Source organism: Aotus nancymaae, unplaced genomic scaffold, assembly GCF_030222135.1.
Source record: "Aotus nancymaae isolate 86718 unplaced genomic scaffold, 86718_ANA_hifiasm-v0.15.2.pri h1tg000029l, whole genome shotgun sequence".
NCBI classification, from domain to species: Eukaryota; Metazoa; Chordata; class Mammalia; order Primates; family Aotidae; genus Aotus; species Aotus nancymaae.
Window position 1 is genome coordinate 93409067 of NW_026988442.1, and position 24085 is coordinate 93433151.

The 24085-nt window shown below is 56.6% G+C and overlaps 1 protein-coding gene across 2 annotated transcripts in view; it reads right to left on the bottom strand.

Annotated features, from left to right (window-relative positions):
• Positions 1-623: 623 nt before the first annotated feature.
• Positions 624-24085, bottom strand: part of HS6ST1 (heparan sulfate 6-O-sulfotransferase 1) — a 50448-nt gene continuing 26986 nt past the window's right edge. Inside the window, exons 2-3 of one of the 2 annotated variants that reach the window (XR_001108943.3) lie at positions 1964-3971; positions 624-1893 (exon numbers count right to left, since the gene is read on the bottom strand). Coding sequence is in view for 1 of the 2 variants with exons in the window: in XM_012462309.3 (XP_012317732.1) it covers positions 3263-3971 (709 nt within the window). In the remaining variant the exon portion in view is untranslated. Of the gene's footprint in view, positions 3972-24085 lie in introns of both variants that reach the window. The other variant, XM_012462309.3, reaches the window with a different exon arrangement.

Genomic DNA, 24085 nt, shown 5'->3' on the forward strand with positions numbered 1-24085 from the left:
GGGCCGTGTGGTCCTGGGGCTATGAAATGCTCTGAAGACGTCTCTGGGACAACTGCAAGATCCGGATATTGGAAAATATTGCTGTATCACCGCTATTCAATCTGGGGGCCAGGAGAACAGGGTCGAGTTTTGTGGGAGAACGTCCCTAGGAGACACGAGCTGATAGATTCAGGAGTGTGGTATTCTGATGATCACAACCTACTTTCAGATGTTTCAGAAAAGTGTGTGTGCGCATGAGAAAGTGTGGGCACAGGGTAAGAGAAGGTGACAAATTTCGGCTAAGAGCGTGTGGGTGTCCATGAACTATTCCTCCACCCTCTTTGTCATTTGAAATCTTTCGAAATTTCAAAAGACAGGGAGGGAAGAGGTTAATGAGGATGTAACTGAATGGCGCCAGCCTCTCTCCCAACTGGTGTCATCTTCCCCAATCCTGTCATTAATGATTAATAAGCGGTTCCTCTTTCTGGTGATGAAGTTCCATTTTTTCTTTCAGAACGCATTACTTAATGTAACTTTGCTCACTGAGCCCCCTGCATGTGTACGAAGCACCCCACCCTCGGGACTCCGTGTGAGACCCCACTGGGAGGCGCAGCTGTGCCCAGAGACCACAGCACGCCTGCCACTCCTTGTCAGGGTTTATTCATCGGCTAACATTCATTCTTGACCTAGACAAAAACAATTAGATGATTATGACTTGCTTTTCCATCATCAACTCGTTTTTTTGTATGAATAACCAAAAAATTTCTTCTCAACACTTTTTTTAAAGAAGAAGCTATAAATAAATAAAGCTTTAAACGATCCTGGGTTCAAGTTAAACAGTTCCAGTTCCCGAAAAGTTCACAGCCTTGTTGTGTGGGAAGTTCTGTTGTTCCTGGCTTCCCCGTCCAGGGGACGTTTGCAGGTCTGAGGGTCCTGGTGACTACACTGTTAGCTCTGCCGCCTGCCTGCTTCCATCCTCGTAGCCCTGGGAGGGCCCCAGGTGGACAGAGTCCTTACAATGTAGGAGACGCTGCAAGCAAAGGAACTGTTGACCCAAAGCAGGTGGTCTGAACGGGAAGTGCCAGGCTGGACCACCCGGGGGCTAAGGGCACTGCCAGCTGCTGCCTCCTCTGAACACTGCAGCCTGGTGCTGGCTCAAAAGGAGACTGCTTTCCAAGTGCAGCGAAGAGACTGAGGAGAGACCCGTGCTTCCGTGTGAGCTGGGATGTGGGGCGTAAGTTAACACATATTCCAATATGTACAAAACAGAACCTGTGCTCGGGCCTGCGCACCCAGGAAGCCCATGGTGGGGGGGCCACCTTAAGCCAGGCCTCTGGCTGGGTGTGTACCTCCTGCCGGGAGGCCATGGTGCCCCACGTGGCTTGTGCAAGACCCCCATGCTCCCCTGAACACGTTCCTCCTCTTCCCAGTAGTGCGCCCCGCCCCAGTGTTGAGTGTCCAAGCAGATTCCCAGTGACCCTGACCTCCCTTTCGAAGAACCACACCACTAAATTCCCTTGTGGCACTCGCTTCCTTACTGTGACACTCCTACCAGGGAGGTGGTCCTGCACTGTGCCGTCCACCCTGTGCTGTTGACCACCCTGTCCTTGGACCCCAAAGCAAAATGGGGCCAGTGTAGGAAGGCTGACGGTGGGGCCCGCACGCCGGACCTCAGCAAGCTCATCTGAGCACACTTTCACTTTCCTGTACTGAGGAAGGCGCTTGTGCCCATGCCCGTGGTGACCCACCCATGTCTCCACCCCATGGCGGGGCAGTTGCAGTGGCTGAGTGAAAGCTGGGGCAGGAGAGAGGACCACTGCCAGTCCCAGCCAGGTGGCCTGCAGAGCCCACCACCCTGCCTGAGTCAGCCTGCAGCCTGAGCACACCAATCTGCTCTCTGGGGACCCAGGGCACCTGGGTGGGCCCTCCTACAGACCCCAGCCTGGCTTCCTAGGGCATGAGGGATGGGACAGGCACAGGGCACATGCTTACAACAGATATGCAACATGGCTTTTAGTAGGGCAGTCGCAGCCAGCAGGGAGACCCGCGGTGCTGCTGGAACAGAGCGTGGCCAGCCTTTCGCAAGGGGGTGGGAAGGGCTGAGTATTTGGTGACAGGGAGGCCACCTACAGCTGTTTTGTCAAGGCTAGTTGAGAATGTGAAAGCTCAGGTCCCCATTCCTGGCCATCCATTGTGGACCGAGGGTATGGCTCCTGGGCAGGGGCTATGGTCCCAGGCTCCAGCCGATGGAAGCCTGGTGAACTTCATCCACATACTGGTGGGAGCAGTGGTATTTGAGCTCTTGAGTACAGGTCTCGGTGATGGGGCCGGGGCAGCCTGCTAGCAAATCCCAGTGGGTCAGAAAGGCGAACAGAGGCAGGGGAGCTCTTGGTCCCAGCTCTCCCTGTCTGAGCCAGGTGTGCCTGTGTGGTCACCTCCAAAGGCCAGCCGGGGACTCAGGCACAAGTGGCAGGATCCCTGGCCAAAGCCTCCCCACTCCTGGGCTGCCAGTCTGCCAACAGGCAGCTGCAATGTTGCTTGGGCCCACTCCCTAAACCCCTCCTTGGTCTGAGGACTGCAGGAAGTGGGTGGGGGCCTGAACGTCAGCTGTGGCCTCCTGACCCAAAGCATGAAGCAGGACTGTGGGTTCTGACCACGGACCAGAGAGGGGAGTGGGCTTCCCTGGGGGCTGGACTCGAGTATTCTCTGCCTCAGATGGGGTGGGCCCTGAATTCAGGGAGCTACAGATGGGTAAGCGGGGCGGGGATGCTCCCCAGGCCCTGGGGCACTGAGGGCAGCCAGAGGGGGAGGGGCTATGGGATGGCCTGGAGCTGGGGCAGTTGCGGGAAGCTGGTCTCACACCTAGTGGCCTGGACTGAGGAGCTGAGAGCGAGCAGTGTGCATAGTTGGTGAGGGACACACTCCCAGCCTGGCAGGTCCACTTTCTGCTGTCCTTGTCTCTTGTGCGAACCTTCAGTTTTCGTGATAAATCCAAGGGAGCCAGGAGAGCGGGCACAACCCCTGCTCTGGAGGCCCTGCCCTGCCCTGCCCATGGCATCCTTGAGCACGCTTTCCTCTGACGCACTGGGCTGCATCTGTTGATTCCTCACCCCCCGCCCCGGCCCAGCTGCACCACGTCCCTGCTGTTTTTCTTTCAGGATGCAGCTACCTCCGTGGAGCAGGTGTGGGCTGCTCTTCCCGTGACAGTCTTGGGTGGCCCTGTCGTCTGTCCTGTTTTACCCCCCACATCCCCCGAGAGCCCTCCCCCTGGCCACCGCCGCCACTACCACTTCTCAATGATGTGGCTCATGTAGTCCTCGGTGGGCACGCGGCCCGGCTCCTCGGCGTCCTCCCGCGGCAGCGCCTCCTTGGCCCGGTGCAGCAGGCGCTCCTCGCGGCTCCTCAGGCGCTGCTCCCTGCGCTCCAGCTGCCGCTTGTACTGGTAACGCTGCTGGAACAGGTCCTTGGCGTAGTCGTACAGCTGCATGTCCAGGTCGTTGAGCTCCTCGATGCGCCGGATGGTGTCCTCGTCCACCTCCACGCCGCCCGCCCGCGTGCTGTTGTACTGCATGAAGGGCCGGATGAACTTGAGGTTGAACGTCCGCTCGAACAGGTACTGCGTCTTGCGCTGGAACTCCGTCAGGCCAAAGAAGGCCATGCCCCGCAGGTTCTTCTTGGCGCTCTCGAGCAGCAGCTGGGCCCGCTTGCCCTCGGGGATGAAGGACAGGTTGTAGCAGCCCACCAGGCTCAGGTCGGCCAGCATGCGCACCTGGCGGTTGTTGGCCAGGTTGTACGGGCAGTCCATGAACTCCTGCAGCGTGCAGCCCGACCAGTCCGTGCCCTCGTAGCAGGGCGGCAGCTCCTCGGGCGTGGGCGTGCGCCCGTCACACATGTGCAGCGACGTCTTCCACGTGGCCCCCCTCTGCACGTGCCGCCACTCGCTCAGGTAGCGGGACACGGGGTCTCGTAGCAGGGTGATGTAGTAGAACTTCCTGCAAGGAGACGGGGAGAGGTGGTGAGGGGTGTGACGCAGCATGAGGGGGGCGCCTGGGGCTGCTCTGAGTCAAGGTCCCCACTCAGGAGTTTGGGCTTCACCTCTGATGCCGACCAACCCCTGCATTTACCTCTCGAAACAGCTGTTTCAAAACCAGCATCAGAGATGCCAAGGAGCATGCCACAGTCACGTGGCTCCCCAGGGTGACCACCACGTCACCCTGCAGCGCCTGGCATGGCTCCTCTGAAGGGCCAACCTTTCTTCTGCTGGTGGGCGGAGCTGCCAATACTTCATCCAGGGAGGTCCCAGAGCCATGGCCGCCTGAGACCAGCAGTGCTCATGAGCTGATTACAGCATGGGCACAGTGCCACCCAAGGAGCCACTCAGCAGGAGCAGAGGGTGGGCAGGGTCACCTCCAGACCCAGGCCACAGCCTACCCCAGCGTCCAAGGAGCTCCCAGCAAACGTGGTGTAGGGAGGACCCGGCAGGACTGAGCTGCCGACCCCAGGCTCCCACCTCACACACCGCAAGGCACACCTGGCCCTTTCCAAGCACCCTGCACCCACCGCCTGCCTAGCACCTCCCATCTGAGCTGATGGCAGCAGCTCCTGGGCACTTGGGGTCTCAAGGGCTAGAGGCCAGGACCTTCTCCTTCCGGTAGCAGGTAAGACAAACACCTTAGAACCGCAAATGACCAAGGCCCAGTGAGTGAGGGCCTGGGGCACCCAGGGCAGGCTTCTGTCTCCTGTCTCGGGCTCACGAAGCCCTGACTGCTCAGAACAGAGGCCATCCACGCCCTTCCTAGCTGACCCTGAGTCCAGGGGAGGCACAGGGACATATGCACCTCCTTGCCACCCTCCTGTGGGTCCTGACCGAATGGATGGAGACAGGCCAGTGTGGGCCGTTTCTTCTGAACACAGAAAACCATAGTGTGATGTGTCAACCAAAAGATAGGCTTGCCCTCGTAGCCCCAGCTGATGACCCTGTGAGTTGGCCATAAGGACTTTGGCCCCAAGAGGGACTCTGAGGGCAAGGATGTGCTGTGCACGGTGCGGCAGGCCCCGTCCAGGAAGCACACCCATCTCAACTCCTCTCCCATGTTCAGCACCCTGCATCTTCAGCCCCAGCCCCACACCCACTCAGGGACCATCCCTGCAGCCCGAAGCATGCCTCCATCATGAGCTCTCCAGTCACTAAAATGACTCGGCTTTTTTCTTTGTGTGTGAGCCACTTAGAGAAGCCGTGAGCAATTTACCCTTGGGTTTCTGAAAAAGCCGGGAGGGTGAGCTGCTCAAGCCGGGCACTCATTTGGAAGCCATCAAAGTCTGGGGCTCTCAGAGCACTGGAGGCGAGGCTTTGTCCTTTACAGCCCCAGGCCTGGCCTCTCTCCTCTGCCAAGGCCTTCTATGCACAGGAAGCCCAGCAGGCACCAACAGGGGCAAGGGCGGGGGCAAGGGGCACCTGAGCCAGCCGAAACCCTCATGGTCCCTGGAATGACCAAGCCTGTCAGCCTCACCTGTCCTTCCTACGCCCATGTCCCACATAACCCTTCTGGACCAAGGCCTCCCGCTGCAGGGAACCCACACCAGGGAGGCAGGTGTGCGCAAAGACGTGCATGTTCTCATTACCAGTGCTGGCCCAGCGGCTCTGCGTCTTATAACAAAATGGCACAATGGACACTGAGACTGGGGGAGCCTGAGGAGCCAACCGAGGCCCTGGTCTCAGGTCAAGGGACTTACACCATCTTGTGCACCTTCTACGCTCAGAACATTGGCATGCCCTGGGTCCCCTGATTCTGTTCCCTAGACCTGGCCTGTGGTAGAGACAAAGGGCCAGGTAGACTCTAGAAGCTGCCTGTGAGGCCAGCAGCCAAATGTCGGTGTCCCCGCCCTTTTCTGTAGATGTGACAGCTGAGCCAGGTGGGGTGACCTGCCCTTGGCCACTGTCCAGTTCCTTCCTACCCCTGCCCGGACAGCACGGGAGCCCCTGCCCGGCACACCTCTCCATAGTCAGTGGGTCTCTTCAGGAGCCAGAGGCGTCCAGTCCCATGCCCGCCACGCAGAGCCCTCCCCTCCCCACTGCCTTGTCCCCTTCACTCTGCCGAACACAGCAGGCACTGCCGGTCACAGGCCCCTCCTGGCCATCTTCTGCCCTGGTGCCCCAGCTCCGCCTCACCCCGTCCCACCTCCCAAGCTCCATCCTCTTTCCTCCACTGCATGCATTGCCAGATGCATCTGCTGTTTACGTTCCAGTCTGTCATCTGCCAAAAGGTGGGGAGGAAGTGTCAAACAGAAGCAGGCAGAGGACTCCCCAAATGGCCCACCCCAGATCTAGGCAGCTCTCTGACATAAGTTCTCTGGAGGTGCCAAGGGGGTGGCTCACGGCTCAGAGGTTTGAAGAATGTTCTGTGCACTCAAGGTGGTTCCCAGCCCCTCCCCTCAGGAGCCCAGGCTCATCTAATCCCTTCCCCGCACTCCCTGCAGGAAGCTGAATGGTCTGTGCCCCAGAGCAGTCATCCCTGCGCTGACATCCTTTGTGTCTATCACTCTCCAGCAGGGTCTATCCATCCAGGTGCTCCAAGTGCCTGCTAGCAAGGCTCCAGAAAGAGGGGAGTGAGAAAATAGAGGACAAGAGATGAAGGGAGAAATAACCAGAATTCGAGTACACATGAAATTCACTGAGACTGAAAGGGCTCACCAGGTGCCAAGCAAATGAATGTGTGTACTCAACAGAGGACTAAAAAGTTGACCCTTGAAGCATCTGGACAGAAAAAGCAATAAATAAAGGGCATGCTTCTCCATCGCAACGCCGAATGTTAGAAACCAGCACAGTCTTCAAAAGGCAGAGGGAAAATGACTAACTCGATTTCATACCCAGCCAAACTATTAATCAAGTGTGGAGGACAGTAGAGACATCTTGAGACATAGAAACACTTGGGAAATTTATCTTCTGTGAATCATATTTTAGGAAGATCCTGGAGTATGCATCTCATTTAGCAAAAAAGAAAAAAAAAAAAAAAGAAATAGTAATACTGAACTTGGGAGCCAGGAGCTCCAACCTCGTAGGGGTTCCAGGATGTCAGCAGAACATCCCACAGGGTCTGGCAGGAGCAGGGGGACAGAAGCTCTAGGAAACAAACGGGCAAAGACCAGGCGTGGTGGCTCATGCCTGTAATCCCAGCACTTTGGGAGGCTGAGGTGTGTGGATCACTGGAGGTCAGGAGTTCAAGACCAGCCTGGCAATGTGGCAAAACCCTGTCTCTACTAAAAACACAAAACTAGCCAGGTGTGATGGTGCACACTTGTGATCCCAGTTACTTGGGAGGCTGAGGCAGGACAATCACTTGAACTCAGGAGGTGGAAGGTGCAGTGAGCTGAGATTGTACCTGGGTGACAGAGCAAGACTTCGTCTCAAAAAAAAGGAGGGGGACATGGACAGATGGCCTGACCCAACTGAGTATTTGTTCGGAAAAAAATCAACGGTAGATGCATGGCAGATTCTGGAATCATTTGGAAAAAATTAGTCATGAAGACAGAAAATAAGGCAAGTATAAAGACCAGGCAATCATTAATTCCAGGAAAAACAAAAAGCTATACAGAAAAGAAAATGAAGTATATCACTTGACTCAAAGGTAAATGATGGTTTTGAAGGCAGCATCATGTAAACAGTGTTACTGATTTAATAAAAACGTGAGCTTTAACTGTATGTGGGTAATGGGTGGGGTGAGGACAGACTGCGTGAGGGTGTAAGAACGCTTCATCTTCATCTATCAAAACAATAACACAGAATATCTAACTCAATACATTAAGAAATAGCACTACACATTATTTAGAAATACGGAGATAGGCCAGGCGCGGTGGTTCACGCCTGTAATCCCAGCACTTTGGGAGGCCGAGGCAGGCGGATCACAAGGTCAAGAGATCGAGACCATCCTGGCCAACATGGTGAAACTCCATCTCTACTAAAAAAACAAACAAAATCAGCTGGGTGTGGTGGCGTGTGCCTGTAGTCCCAGCTACCCGGGAGGCTGAGGCAGGAGAATTGCTTGAACCCAGGAGGCAGAGGTTGTGGTGAGCCAAGATTGTGCCACTGCACTCCAGCCTGGTGCCTGGTGACAGAACAAGACTATAAAAAAAAAAGAAAGAAATACTGAGGTAAACACCAGAATACTGAGAAGAGCTGTAAATTGTTCTCTGGAAAGGCTTGAAAGAAAAAGCGGATCTGCTAGTTTTCATCATAAGCGGATCGGAACGATGTTTTTAAGTGTGTATATAAATTACTTTAATGAAAAAAAATTAACAGTAAAAGAAAACAACGAGGAAACTGGCCAACAAAGTGTGTGGAAAGAGGCGCCACTGCGTCGGTTACGGAGGCAGCGGCACGGGAGCCACGTGCAACACCACGGGAGCCACGTGCAACACCACGGGAGCCACGTGCAACATCACGGGAGTGGTGGGAAGACAGCCTGGCGGCAGCTGGGGGCACAAGTGCATGGCGGCCGTCCTGCCATCTGCTTACGGACGTGAACGGGACAGTGAGGACAGTCACCTCCACCTGTCTTCACTGGCCAGAAGGTACACACGCCCCAAGATGCGGTGAGTCCTCTCCCAGGTGCACGTCGCAGAGAAGCCTGGCTGTGCATGCCAGGTGCGGGGTAAGCTGCCGCGGCGTTCTGGTAACAGTTCCGAATGCCCACCACGGTGGCGTGCTCACCTCCATGGGGGCATATTCCATTCAGCAATAAAAATGACAAATGACAGCTACTCACAACGCCATGGGAAATGTGATGAAAAAGACTGAACATCAAGACTTGATTAGGACGGTAACACGTACTTTATCGAGGTCTCAAAAATAAATCCAAAGAAAACACTATTCAGGGATACACGTGTATATGTATAATAATTATTATTATTTTGAGACAGTCTTACCCTGTCACCCAGGCACTGCAATCTCCGCCTCCTGGGTTCAAGCAATTCTCCTGCCTCAGACTCCTGAGTAGCTGGGATTTCAGGCGTGCACCACCACACCCAGCTAATTTTTGTTTTGTATTTTTATTAGAGACGGGGTTTCGCCATGTTGGCCAGGCTGGTCTCAAACTCCTGACTTCAGGTGATTTGCCTGCCTTGGCCTCCCAAAGTGTTGGGATTACAGGTGTGAGCCACTGGGCCCAGCCTGTTTTTTTTTTAAAGTGATGAGCTGAAACAGGAAAATTCAAGTCAGAGGCTAGCCCTGGGCATGGGGCTGGGAGGGCACTGGGTGCTCACGGTGGCTTATGTGGCACTGATCATGTCCTCGAGTTACCGGTGAGCAGCAGGGGTACAGGTGTTCACTGTTAGGACTGATTTCCCGTGTACGTTATGCAAGTTCTTTTGTACGTTCCCAACACTTCATGTAAAGAAAACTCTATAGACAAAATCGAGACCCTAGAAGGCAGCCTGAGAGGCCCAGCTGGCCTTCCAGGTGAACCAGTCTTGTCAAGCCAGAGCCTCCGTCCCCCAAGCTCCCACCCCTACTCTACTCTTTGCTCTGCCTGCAACCCCCCCACCTCTATGCCCAGCAAATGCCAGGAGTCTTTGGCACTTCCTCTCCCCTCTCCTCCCCTCCTGCGAGCTACGCTGCTGTGGTGAGCAAGGCAGGCTCCACAAAAGGGGTGGAAGGCCCCCGTGGGTATCCGTGGAGGAGGACCACCCCAAGGGTGGCCGGTTTCCAGGGCAGTGGGGGTTGCCCTGCGGTTTGGTAACTAACCACGCATTAATGAGTTTGAGTGCTCCGTGGCCACTCTGGGAAGGAACCACGGTCCTGCCAAGCCCAAGCATCCGGCTGGTGGTTGGTTCACCGTCCAGGAGTGCCTTGGGGATGCACACAGGGCCCCTTCTCTCCTGAGGGATCTCCCTCACTGCTGCCAACCTGATGCAGGAGGCTGGGGACCCTGATCAGTGACTTTGCTGGCAAATGATGTTCTTTTCAGGGTGACAAACCTCTGGCACCTTCTGTGAGCACAGCCGTAAGCTGTTGTCCTGGCTGCATGGCACACACAGCACTCTGACCCCCACGGCAGGTCTCTGTGGACACCTATGAGTGCCATGCACTGGGACAGACCCAGGGCTCACAGCGTTCACCCCTGAATGGGGCACCAGCTAGTCACTCGAGGGTGATGGGGAGACCCTGTCTGAACCACTGGCTGCTCACTACCATCATCCAGTCAGTGGGCAGCAGCTGTCACGTGTGGCCAGCCCTGAGGTCACACATCTGCAGCTGGGGGCACATGTGTCTGTGCAGCCAGCCTACGTCCCTCCCTCTCACAAGCGGCGGGGGGTCAGCCCCTCAGACCCTCTGTGGGTAACAGGGCAGCTTCTCCGAGGGGGGTGAGGGCATGGCCTGTGAGGCTAAGGCACGTGGGATTCACTCTATAGGAAAACGAGCTTGGATGAGTGATGGCCCTGAGTGTGAAATTCACATGGATTTCAAAGATGAAGCATGAAATGTCAAAAAACTCGAAATGCACTATGCAATGATTCTAGTCTGCACAAACCGCATCTTCCTGTGACAGCCCACAGAATGATCACCTGGACCATGCACTTTGGCATTTAATTATGCTTGGTTTCATGTCTTCTGTGACCTGAAGCTGTTCTGACATTTTTGAGGGCACTGGTTCTGTGCACCCCACAATCATGTAAGATCTAGGCACTGCTGTCAGGGTGTGGCCAGTTCTAAAGTCCAAAGGGTCTGGATTCTTACAGGACGCACTTAGAACAGGCCTGGGAGCCCCACTCAAACATAGGGCACCCCGGGGAAAATCCTGCACGTGCAACCCATGAGCTCTGAGTGCCTTCCAGGCAGGAGGGTGGGACAGGCGGGCAACAGCTGAGGCCAGTGTCAGCTGGGTCGGGCACCGCAGCCCATGGCACCTGTCCCTTGCTCCTCTGGTGGGTCACACCCATGGCTGTAGAGGGCTTCATTTTGTCTCCTCTGCCTTGGAGTGCTGATCTGACCCAAACTCATGCCTGCATTTTCTCATTGCTGACTGCCTTCTAGAAGCTCAGGACTCCAACCAGAAACAAGACTTCAAACCTGGTTCAGGTTGTGTGGAAATCCAGACCGGGGTGGGGGGAAGGAGGGGCTCAGGAGACTGGAGCCTGGTGAGGGGCTGGTGTGGTAACTCCACCTCCAGGAAGGTGCTGGCCCTGGAGCGAAGGGCTGAGACACGGCAGAGCCGCCTCAGAGGAGCTGCACTGGAGCGTGAGCTGTCACGGGGAGTCACGGCCACACAGGCACACAGTGGGGGTGCCAGGACCTCAAGACATGGGGAAACACCTGCGCCAACCCCTGGAGCTGAGCATGGGGTTCCACGAGCGCGGGTCCATCCCACCCCAACGTGCAGGACAACGGCACTCCGTGCTCATCGTTTCCTAAGATACATACATGCTGAGAAAACACACCACCCGGGACAGGAACGGACTATTCAGTGGCTCTCTCAGCCGGGAGATTATGCATTTTTTCAACATTTCACCATAAAAATGTTTCAACCGACAGGAGTTGAGAGTTCAGTGAAAACCCATAAGCCCAAATGTGACCGCAACATTTTCTTTATATATTTCTATATTGTCTGTAATTAAACATTACATAAACAACCTAATAGGAAATAGGACCCAAGAAGAAATCATTTATATGAAAAAACATAACGAAGATCACAAAAGCCTCCCTGTTGCCTCGTGCCAGTCCTGCTTGCGTTTATTCAGGGCGCGCCCTGTCCTCAGGCCCCTCCCCTCCCATGCCCGAAGCTGATGGGGGTGGGGGAATTCCATGAAACGGGTCTAACCCACAAGTTTCCAGACTCACACCGGCAATTTTTCTACCAGTGCCAACAGAGGGAAAGCTCCTTAATTGTGGGTGAGGATGCTGTCATTTAGGATCGAAATGACAGAACTTTTTTTTTTAAAGAAATACTGTTGTATTACTTCTGACTCAGTTACTGGAAGAAAATGAACGGTTTTCCTGGCTCAGAGAAAGAGTCCTTGGGGGTCCAGCTTCAGTGGAGCCACAAGTATGCCCTGTCGTCACATTCCAGCCCCCAAGGACAAGGACAGGGACGTGGCGTGGTGAGGGAAGCTCTGAGAGGGGTCCCACCATGAGGACAGAGGCCATACCATCAAGGTTGCATCTCGACGATTAGTTTTAAAAACCACACTTCAGGCCAGGCGTGGTGATGTGTGCCCATAGTCCCGGCTCCCTGGAGGCTGAGGTGGGAGGATCACTTGAGCCCAGGAGTTCAAGGCTGCAGTGAGCTGTGATGGTGCCACTGTACGGCAGCCTGGGCAACAGACCAAGACTCTGTCTCTAAACAAAACAAAACCTGGACTCCAAGGGACACCAGAAATTCAGAGGCAACCTCGGAGAACATTCCCCTGAGGACTGCGTCAGTACCCGGCCCCACTCAGCGACAGCACCTGCTTCCCAGTCTACCCTGACTGCCGGCCTTGCCTCAGGCCCATGGGATACCACAGGGCACCAGAATGGTTCTATACTGAAAGTGACCGGGCCTCACTGAGGCCTGGCTCCTCATCATGGGAAGGAAATGACAGAGAACATCAAAGCGGGGAGCTCATGGCGTAACACACCACCGTCACCCTCGTCAGCACTGCCTCCTGCCAACCCTGCCAGGGGCAGCTGCCTTCATACCCCGGGGGCTCCTGGTGCCTATGCCTCTGACAGTGCCAAGCAGTCTGGCTTCAGCTCAGTTTCTTAGAAAAAGTGGAAGTATGATTTTAGCTCCAAGTCCCACTTGGGTGGAAGCCGCTGAGTGCCCCATGTGGGGTGGGTGGCAGCCTCCTCTTTCCTGTGGCAGGAAGGGGCCCTCGGGTGCGGCTCTCCAGGGCCATAAGGCCAGGCTGGCTGTCCACGGTGTCATTCCCTCTAAGAGGGGGCAGCTGCAGGTTGAGGAGGGCAGGGGGTGGGAAGAGCCCAGAGACAACCTGCTCCTAGGAGGCACAGGCATGTGAGCCACCGCCTGAGAGGGAACGGCTTCCCCACTGCTCTGGTGTAACACCTGTGCTGGCATCCCTGCACCTGACCCAGTGCTGCAGCACCAGGCCCAGCTCGGCGTGAGGGCAGGTAGCCCCTCCCCTCTGCCTGCAGAAAAACTCAAATCATCAAGTTCTGAACCGGCAGCAGCAGGCTGGGAGCCCCTCTCCAAATGCAGCACAGAAAATGCTGGGCTAAGGCTGTCCCTTCTTGGTAACGTCTGCAGAAGAGTAGTCAGGGTTTTTTCATTAACTCAATCTGCTTCCAAAAATACCCAAGTCTGCAGAGAGGGCCCACGACATCAGCCAGGGGCTGTGTGGGCGCAGGGGGCAGCCTTCTGCGCTTTGCCCGTGTGCTTTCTGGGAAGGCTGTGCTGCCCACACCCCTTCCAGGGAGCCCCCTCACCTCAGGACACACACAGGGCTTTGGCAGGACACCAGGATGGACAGGAGAGGCTGACTCGGCCCCAGGGAGCCCCTCACCAGTGACCTGACAGCTGGACGTTTCCCAGCTGGAGAGATGGGGAAGCAGCACCAGAGAGGCCAAGGCCACCGGCCCCTCAAGCGTGGGCTGGGCTTGGAGCTGGGTCAGCTGAGGTCCAGTCTCAGCCCAGCCCCTTGGCAGGAAGGGAGCAGCGGGGCCAAGGCCCATCTCCCTGCCCCACCCCCTCTGGCAGACGGGGGCACCGGGTCTGGATAGGACTGGCCAGCTGGTGCCCGCTGGCCTCATGATGCTGCTCAGGGGCACATCCTTGGCCCACCCAGGTGAGCTGAATTCTTACAGATGCCTGGAAAGAGAGTCCAGTGGTACAGGGCTCTGTGCTCATGTGGCCCTCAAGAGACAGACTGAGAAAACAGCGCAGAAAGTCCCTGAGGAGGAAGACGCCCAGGAGATGACGTGCACCCAGGTGTGGCTGTGTGACTGTCTGGCCATCAGGATGTCCTTAGAGACACCCTTCGTTGCCCTGTTTTCCTCCTGCTGACTGGAGAGCTGATGTGACTGCTGAGTAGACGATGAGGCAGAAGCCCCACTTTGCAGAGCGCAGAGAAAGAGCCTGGGTTCTTGGTGTTTCCTTGGCGTTCCACCAGCCTGGTCTGCTTATGCTGAGCTCCTTTCCAAAGGGAGAGAAAAATAAACTGCTGCCACGTTTTGGCCTCTGAACATAATCCATCTATTCAGGGCGGTACACCAAGGCCCTGAATGAGATGAGAGGGTGGGCTCCCGGGTGGGGCCAGGAGGGCCTGGCAGCAGCCTGGGCTCAGGAGTAATTGAATGATTAATTCCCTGAACCCTTGGTGCTTTACCCAGTCACCCTGTAGACATGAATCATTCTCATTTTGCAGATGAGGAAACTGAGACCCAGAGGAGTTCATTAACTAACCCAGGCCACAGAGCTGGTCAGGGAAGCACTGGGATTGGAGCCACGCCCACCCGGACCCAGGCTGTGACTGACTGAAGAGAACTATTCACTAGCTGAGCCACAGCCCCCGGGGCCAGTCCCTGGAGGGCAGGTAGATACGACGGCCCGGCGATGCTGCTCGGGACGCCCTGCTGACCACTGTCCAAACCGTGGCCAGGGCGGTGTTTCCTGACTAGGAACAAAATCACAGCCTGTTTCTTTAGAGCACAGTAAATCCTCGAAGAGTCAGAGCAGTCTGGATAAAGAAAATAGCACCTTCACCCCTGCAGTGAAGACGCATCGGTACCGAACTGAACCACTTTAAACAGAAGCTGCGGCTGTCTGGTGGCACCAGAGGGACAGCGCTGCAGCCTGGATTCTGGCATGACCTGGTGGTACCTTGCTGTGGGTCTCTGGGTGGGCCTCTCTCTGGCCTTCTGGACAGGGTCCCTCTGGTCCCTCACAGCCCTACCCGGCCCCCACCGGCCTGTGGCACATGGTTGAAAACGCTGCCAGTGCAGAGCAGGGCTGTGGCCCGAGGGGCTGAGGACAGCTTGGCCAGCGTCCTAACGGCACTGCCGGCCCCTGCTGGGAAGCCAGATGGGCAGAGACCCCGAGGCAGGAGGGCATGTCGGGGGCAGGCTGCAGGAAATGACAGGGCTGCTTGAGCCTCACTCTGTGCCTCTGCAACTGCCCCGGCTCCCTCCTACTCCCATCAGCCGGTGGAGGCCTGGAGTCCAGAGGAGACACCCGTGCCTATCAGGAGCTCCTACCTGCAGGGGAGCTGTGCTCTGCGGAGGAGCAGAGGGCCCAGTGTGGCAGCCTGAGCGCGCCTGGGGTGCACGGCCCTGCATGTTCGGCCCCAGGTGCTGCAGGCCACAGCTCCCAACACAGGCGGTGCTGACCACACATCTGGGGCCTCTGGATCTTGGGGGACCAGACACCCTGGGGAGGGGCTCACTAGCTCTGTTCTCACTGCCAGAGGGCTGTCATCTCCACTTCCAGGGTCACCTCTCCAGCGAATAAAAACAGCTGTCCTATCAGACCCTGGGCACCTGGCCCCAGGCCCACAGCTGTGTGTCCTAGGCAGGCCACCCCTGCGAGCCCACTTTCCTGCAGGTAAAAAGGGCCAGGACTCTCCAGCTTCCCAACACAGTGCCTGGGCAGCGTCCCCAGAGCCTCTGGGTCAGGGGATCAGGGGCTTAGGGGCGCAGCACAGGAATCTGCTCACAGCAGGGTGCACCACGGGCCTCTGTCACCGCAACAGCTCCCGCTCTGGGCAGAAGGGGCCCTGCTAGGCTTCCAGTCCCAGAGCTCGGCAGTGTGAGCACCTCTGCCTCTCTGCTGGCCTAGTTCTTCCTTGCTGGCAGGGACCTCAGATGACGGGGAGCAATCCCAGTGATCCCCTGGCAAAGGACGTGGCGGTCTAGGAGTTACTGTGCAGCTACACCGGGAGAGGGTCTGCTCCACATGGAGCAGCCAGGGAGGTGTCCACGGAGGAGGTGACCCCGGCCCAGCTCTCTCAGGTGAGGTGGTGGCCTCCAGTAGTGCCATCTACAGCTGGAACTGTGTGAGAGCTAGAGGGTGCTGGGCCCCACGTCCTGGTCCCCATGGAGCGCCTTCCGCAGCCTCGGCCTCGCCCCTCCCTCCCCTATTACAGGGCTGGCAGGCGTGGGCTTTGGTCAGGCTGCCGGAGTGTGGGTCCACTCCTGTGTGTGCGGTGCCTGCTGGCAGGAAGACCTCAGCTCCCTCCCGAGGAAGTTGCAGGGAGCTCTTGGTGGCTTCCTGAGTTCTAGAGCTATGGCCACTCCTGCCCAAACATCTCTCCCACTGCAAGCCTGGGTTAAAATACAACCGACTCCTGGGACTATGGGAGATCTGGATATAAACATGGCAAAAATGGACCCAACAGCCGTAAATCCCACATTCTAGGTCAAGAAACGGAGGCTGGGCAGCCCTCTCACCTGCTGAAGGACACAGGCCTGGACGGAGCTGGAGCAGTGCTGAGTCAGACCCATGGGGCAGCCCCACACCCTCCCCCTACTTCAAGGCCCCGCAGCCATCCTCCTGCCCGCCCTGTTCCCTGGGGCTTTCCTGTAGGCTTCCTGGCTGGACCCTGCTCTCAGGCTCCTGCAGTCAAGTCTGCAACTAGGTGCTCAGAGGGCAGAGGCACCGGCTTAGGCCTCGGCTTCACCCTCCGTTGGCCCCTGTGCTCAGGATGCCAACATAGGCACCTGGTCCCCTCATCTACAGGCGGCCCCCACCCTAGGGGCCTTCTCTTGACTCCCTCCCACCTGTTGCCACCTGTCTCCAGTCACACTAGGCCCTAAGTCTCTGCCATCCCTCCCATGTTAACACACTCGGGGCATACACCAGCCTGTGCCCCAGCACCCCTCCCTTTGCCCCAGGTGCTGTGCTCACAGCTGTACCTACCACACTGTGGAGGTGCCACCAGCGCAGTGGTGTGATCTTGGTCACTGCAACCTCTGCCTCCAGGGTTCAAGCGATTCTCCTGGCTCAGCCTTCCAAGTGGCTGGGACTACAGATGGGTGCCACACGCCTGGCTAATTTTCGTATTTGTAGTAGAGACGGGGTTTTACCATGTTGGCCAGGCTGGTCTCGAACTCCTGACCTCAGGTGATCTGCCTGCTTTGGCCTCCCAAAGTGCTGGGATTACAGGTGTGAGCCACTGTGCCCAGCCTTATCGTCCCTGTTAACAGGCTGACTGAGCCCCTGAGAGGTTGTGAATTTCCCAGGGCCAGAGCCAGAAAGGGAGAGGGACCCCACGGCTGGAGCCCCCCACCCCCACCCAGTGGTTTGGGCCTAAATGCTGAGCTCAGCTTTTCTGGACCCTCCTGCTGAGCGCTCCTCCGTGCAGGCTTCCAGGATGCCATCACTGTGGCCCCGCTGGTAGGCCTGCTGCCAGGCCTCACCAGAACACCTTGCGCTGTGACCCGACCTCTGGCCTCCAGGAAACAGGTGGTGTGCCAGAGAACACGCACTGACGGAATGCCTATTGCATGGTCTAGGTCACCTACCACCAGCTGGGCCCTGGGGACACAGTCCCTCTAGCCTGTTCCCAGAGCCAGGGAGATGTGTGTTCCATGCTCTCTGGGCGCTATCCTTTGTCTCTGTGACCTCCCGGCCAGGGGTCTGGTGGAGGCCTGGCCCCTCTGTCCCATGGTTCTGGGTACTCCCAGGTTCTGGGTGCTCCCCACTCCCCACGTGGGAAGGGCAGGCAGCTCCCTCTCTGGCCTGCCCCGGCAGCAGAGTCCACAGACCCCACTGGGGCCCAACAACGCTTGGCTGGTGTAGACCAGAGTGTGCAGGGGCCTGCCTTGCCCTGCAGGGCACCTGTGCACCTAGTCTCCCAAGGTCTCGTCCCACCTCACAGCCAAGCTGCTCACCTGGACGCCTGCCGCTAGGGCCCAGCTCTGCTACCCTGGGGGCTCAGCTGCACCGTGCAGGGAAGATTCCAGAACCAGGGGAGGCCTTGGAAGACGGGCGAGGCTGTCTGACCAGGAGCCTGGACCAGCGAGGCTCCAGGGAAGGCTGACCTGCAGCACCCCGGCCTCTGCCTCCACCTGCCAGGCTGACTCCCGCCTGGGGGTCTGTACACTGTCTCCCTGTCCACAGTGGGTGTCCTTGCCTGCCAGTTACTGCTCCCTGCCGGCTCGGGCAAACGTCCCAGCACTTTTCTGCACTGTTGGGCGGTGCTGGGAGCTGAGGGCCTCCACTCTGCCCCACCCCCAGGCCGCAGTTAAACAGGTGCTGTGTGCCCCAAAATAGCTCTGTCCGGCGAGGGGACTGACCAAGTAGATGAGACGGCCAGAGGGGACACAGGTCCCAGTGTCAATGGATAAACAGGTGGGATTCCTGCTCTGCCAGCTGTCCCCTCTGTGGCCTGGGGACAGTCACCTGGCCCTTCTGAGCCCCAGGGACTACCTCCATAAAACAGGTAGACAGAAACCCACTTCCCAGGCTAGCAAGGATCTGGTGCACGGCGTATGTAGGGAGCGTCATAGCCTCTAGCACCTCGCAGGGGTGAAGGCTCATCCATCCCAGGACAGGCGTGGGGGTCCCCAGCAGGTACAGCAGGTGTGAGTCGTGTGACCTCACCTCGTCACAGTCCCTGTCCCATCCAACGTGCCATCCCTATTCCTCCCTCCCAGGGGGATCTACTGTGCCCACGGTCTGCAGGCTGGAGCCAGGGCCCTGCCCTCACAGCATCCCGCAGGGCCGGGAACATGGCCACTAGAGACCCAGGCAAGCAAGAGCCAGGGAGGGGTGGGTCAGGGGCCTCATCAGACTCCAGGTCAGGAGCGTGCAGGCCTGGCGAGGGGTCTGGGGGCTGAATTCCAGACAAACCCGAAGAGCAGCAGAGGACATGGGGTAGGCCGGGGAAGGCCCTGGGAGCTTGCACTGCACTGCCAGGCTTTGCAGTCCATCCAAGCACATCCAAGGGTCGGTCAGAAGAGGAAATGAGTTCATGGTTTCAAGGACAGGGTACTGTGATTAAATGCTGGGAAAAAGGAAAACTTCTGACCTTGTTTCAAAATACTGACTTGCTAAAAAATATGAAAAAACAGAAGTCTTTTCTAGTGAGGCTTAGGAAATACCTCCTCCCCCTCCCTAACATGTCTGCAGGCAGGTGAAAATCTGTGCCAGCTTTACAAACAAGGTCAGCAAAGGTTTCAGAAAACAGAGCAGGCTGCTGGCCACAATACGCCTTGCCCCCTGCAAAGCTGTGCCCACCCAGATAGAGAAACCAAGGCTCCACCTGGTGGTCTGGGGAACAGCGTCCCCCAAGGCAGGAGGTCCCACTGAACGCCTCCTAGGAGCCTGAAACTCGCACCTTCCCCGGGGGTGGTGGGGGAGCAAGTGACCAGGAAGCAGAGGCCCCACACTGGGGGAAGCCCGAAGCTTTTCCTTCAAAGCACCCTGACCTGCATGATCTCACTGGGCCCTGACAAGGAGCCCTCTGGGGCAGGGGGTGACTTAGCATCAGGTGGACACACACTGTGGGGTGCTGCGCAGGCCACACCCGCCCCACCTCCACCAAGGCACAGATGGGAGGGAAGCGCCCAACGCCTCCTGGCCCTAGGATTGGTCACTCCCATTCCTGACCGTGGCAGTCCCCCTACTGGCAAGAGCACCTCCATGGATATAACCAGGGCCCAGGGCACTCCCCCAGCAAAGGTGCAGGTGAGGCAGCTTCCCGGCTGTGGGCAGGGACAGCTGCCCCTGCTGCTTGGCCAGGTGAATGAGATCCTCCAGCAGGCCCCCTGAAGGGCTGCTTCTCCAATGGCACTGAAGTGGGGGTGCACACAGAACTGCGCAGAGGGCTGGGATGAGAGGCTCAGGACTGCCCCCACCTGGCAGGTGTCGGGTAAGGCTGTGACTGCTGGAGGTCCTAGAAGTCACCCCCAGGGTAGGGGACACAGGAGGAGGTGCTGGCAACATCCTTCCATCAGAGCCAGCTAGAGACGCCAGGCCCAGGGGTGCTCTCCACCAGCCCTCTTCCATGAGGGGAGGACAGGTGGATGGCTTTCTGGGAGCCTGACCGTTGTCCAAAAGCCCAGCGTAGCTGAGGGCAGCCTAGCCCCAGACACTGCGGACTGGACACCTGGAGTGGGTCTTCCGCGAGCAGAAGGGGTGAGGGCCACCTCCTCACCTGTGTCCCACTGCCCTTCAGACTCTCCTGTCTGCTGCTCCTGGCAGGGCTCCAGCAAGGGCGTGAGGGCCCCATGGGGCTGCTTGCTGGGCACGAAAGCTGCCCGTTCATATTTCACGCCTGCCAGCCTGGCACTTTCTGGCTTCTGACACCGGCAGGCGAGATGTCACTTTTGCCTGAACGCACACACACCTCGGGGTCAAGGGAAGGTGACGGTGCCCTGCTTCTTCACAGGGCGCACAGCCGAGTGGCAGGGCAGTGGGGCTCGGGGCAGGCTAACTCCAGCTGAGACCTGCCTCCAGATCCGCCGGCTCCTCTTGTCCTGGCCAAGCGCTCTGGGGCTCACTCCTGCTTCCAGGCCTTTTGCTGAGGCTATTGTGGGGACTCACATGGCCCTTCCCCTATATCCTCACAGCCTGTGACTGCACACCCACCATGGCTGCTGGGGCCCATGGAGAGAGACGTAGAGGCCAGAGAGGGAGTTTGAGGCAGCGTCAGGTCGTGCTGGGGTGTGCAGCATTCCTACCTGGCTCTGAACCCGTCCCTGCCAGGTGAGAAAGTGCTCAGGGTAGGCCTGACCTGAAGGCTCAGCTGGCGCGACTTGATACCTGTGCCTGGCGACTCCACAGCAGCAGAAAAGCACAGCCCTTCCGGGGACTCTGCATGCACAATGAGCAGAAGAGCCACATCAAAGCTTGTGGGTATAGCCCGATGCCAACTCCGGGAAATACAGAAACTGGAGAGATGGAGCAGAAATGCAGCCTGCGCCAGGTGTGAGGACGGCTTCTCCCTGGGCCTAGCGCCTTGGGCCATTTTTTCTTCTCCTTTTTCTGTATTTTTTCAATTGTATATAACCAAGCATGCATTATACAACAAACAAAAGGAGAATGTACCCGACCTAATCTGACTTTCTCACAGGAGGCAGGAGAGTCAGGGAGGCCTGAAAGGCTCAGGGCCTCCCCAGTGGCCTCTCAGGACATCTCCAAAGCCACAGGATCATCACCAGTCATCAGCCTTTCTGGGAGCCAGGAGGTCGAGAATGCATCTGAGGGTCACTGGGGGTGTCCCTGGGACCCCTCCAGGCTCCACCTCCTGCTGACCCCACAGCTGGTGGCAGACTCCATGTCCCACAGCAACTCATCTCGGGGTCCCAGGCAAAGCCCTCGTGGTTCTCACCCACACGACCCCACAGAGCTTCTCTGCAGAGCAGAGGGGCCCACACCTGCCCCCTCAACCCCTGAGCCCAATACACACACGGGGCCTGGGAAGAGATGGCCTTGTGTGCTCTTGAGTGTAGAATATTTTTCCCCAAAGAAATTCAGAGCCTAAATAGCACACCCCAGAGATAAGCCATTAGTGCCCAAGCTAACTGCAGCATCCGACTCTACACTCCCACGGCCCTGCTGACCTGCCTCTGCTTACAGGGAGGGCAACAGCTCTGGGTGACACACTGAGAAAGCTGTCACCTAAGCAGTGACCCCGGGGACTGGGGAATGCTGAGCCTTCCAGAACCAGGACCCCCAGCCGCTTACGGCCCCTCATCAAGTACTTTTGTGGTTGGTGCCTAAAAAAAAGGTCAGGGCCGAGCAGGCATTTGCTCATTTTATTCCTGTGACCCCTGGTATGGTCGCCACTATTGATGCCCTCTGCAGACAGGCAAATGGAGACTCAGAGATCCTTCTACAGCCGGAGTCTCCCGGATACCTGAGGTGGCGGACTTCACAGGCCACAAGGCATGTCTGCCGCTGGCCCACATGCACGGTCCCTGAGAAGAGGAGCACGGGGCTCCCGCAGGAACCATCGTGCCATCGGCAGCTAGGAAACAGGTCTCTAGCTTGCTAAGGGACCTGCCACCCAGCAGACTGCTAAGGGACCTGCCACCTGACAAGCTCCCCAAGGAAGGCATCTGGCATCTCCTTCCTCCTTGCACAAGAGAGACGTTATGCCTCCTGGAGACCACAGCAGGATCTCTGGCATGAGGATGGGACCAGCCCAGCTGGCAGGGAAGGAGAGGAAATCGCTGGAACAGACTTACCTGCTCTCACCAGCCACAGGTCAGAAGCACCAGGAGAACATGCAAGAGACAGAGAGAGAATAGCTGTCAGTCAAATTATTTGCATAAAATGTCCAAACATGAAAGTCACAAAGAGCCCTATAATCTCAAAACGCAAAAAAACCCAAAGCAGCTGGGCACGGTGGCTCAAGCCTGTAATCCCAGCACTTTGGGAGGCTGAGGCGGGTGGATCACGAGGTCAAGAGATCGAGACCATCCTAGTCAACATGGTGAAACCCCGTCTCTACTAAAAATACAAAAAATTAGCTGGGCATGGTGGCACGTGCCTGTAATCCCAGCTACTCGGGAGGCTGAGGCAGGAGAATTGCCCGAACCCAGGAGGTGGAGGTTGCGGTGAGCCGAGATCGTGCCATTGCACTCTAGCCTGGGTAACAAAAGCGAAACTCCATCTCAAAAACAAAAAAACAAAAAAAAAACCAAAGCAGTAGTTTAAAATCTTCCTAAAATATTGAGGTAATGCCTGCAGCTTGCTTTCAAATGTTTCTACTAAAAAGCAGAAACACGCATATAATGACATATATAAACACACATGTAAGTACACAGGGATCTACAGATATACCTATCTGTAGACAGCAAGTGAGAGCACCCACTAGCACCCACTCACAAGCACAAATACTGCATGATGTTAACCAGCAGTGGGTCTAGGTGAAAGGTATGATGTGCATCTTGCTACTATTTCAATGGCTTTGTAAGTTTGACGTTTTTCAAGGTAAAAAGGGGGAAAATTCCTACGAAGAAAATGCCAGGCTATTTCTACCAAAGTTTAAAAGAACCAGGTTACCCGATTGTAAGAAGACCCTCCCAGACAACAGTGAAGCAGTGAACACTCCCAATTCATTCTATGAGGCCCACATAATCCTACTGCCAAAGTCGGACAAACGCAGAAGAGAGGAAAATCGCAGCCTCGTGGACATCTGCTAAGCTCACTGAGTTCAAATACAGATACGAAAACTCCTGAACAAAAGCCTTATCAAATCCAAGCCAATCGAGCATATAGGATAGTATACTATGACCATACTTAGTAACCCCAGGTATGCAAGGATAGCTCAACAGGAGAAAATCCACACATGGGACTCATCACAGCAAGAGATTACAGATCTCAGCAAATGTCTAAGAAGCATTTGCTTAAATTAAACACTATTCCTAATAAAAACTCTCAAGAGGCCGGGTGCAGCCGTTCACACCTATAATCCCAGCACTTTGGCAGGCCGAGGTGGGCAGATCACCTGAGGTTGGGAGTTTGAGACCAGCCTGACCAACATGGAGAAACCCCGTCTTTACTAAAAATACAAAAAATTAGGGAGGCATGAGGGTGGGTGCCTGTAATCCCAGCTAGTTGGGAGGCTGAGGCAGGAGAATTGCTTGAACTTGGGAGGCGGGGGCTGTGGTAAGCCAAGATCTCGCCATTGCACTCTAGCCTGGGCAATAAGAGTGAAACTGTCTCAAAAAACAAACAAACAAACAAAATAAACCTCTCAGGAAACTAGGAATAGAAGTTCCTTAATGTGGCTGGGTGTGGGTGGCTCAGGCCCGTAATCCCAACACTTTGGGAGGCTGAGGCAAGTGGATCACTTGAGGTCAGGAGTTCGAGACCAGCCTGGCCAACATGGCAAAACCTTGTCTCTACTAAAAATAAAAAAAAAAAACAAAATTAGCCGGGTATGGTGGCATGCACCTAGAGTCCCAGCTACTTGGGAGGCTGAGGCATAAGAATCGCTTGAACCCTGGAGGTGGAGGTTGCAGTGAGCGGAGATTGTGTCACTGCACTCCAGCCTGGGCAAAAGGGTGAAAGTGTGTCTCAAAAAAAAAAAAAATCCTTAATTTGGTAAAGTATCCCCAAAACCTAGAGCAAGCATGGTCCCCAGGGGGAAGAGTCAGATGCATTCCCTCTAAGATCATGACAGGACAGAGATGCCCACTCTCTCTGAGGCAACTGTGCAGGTA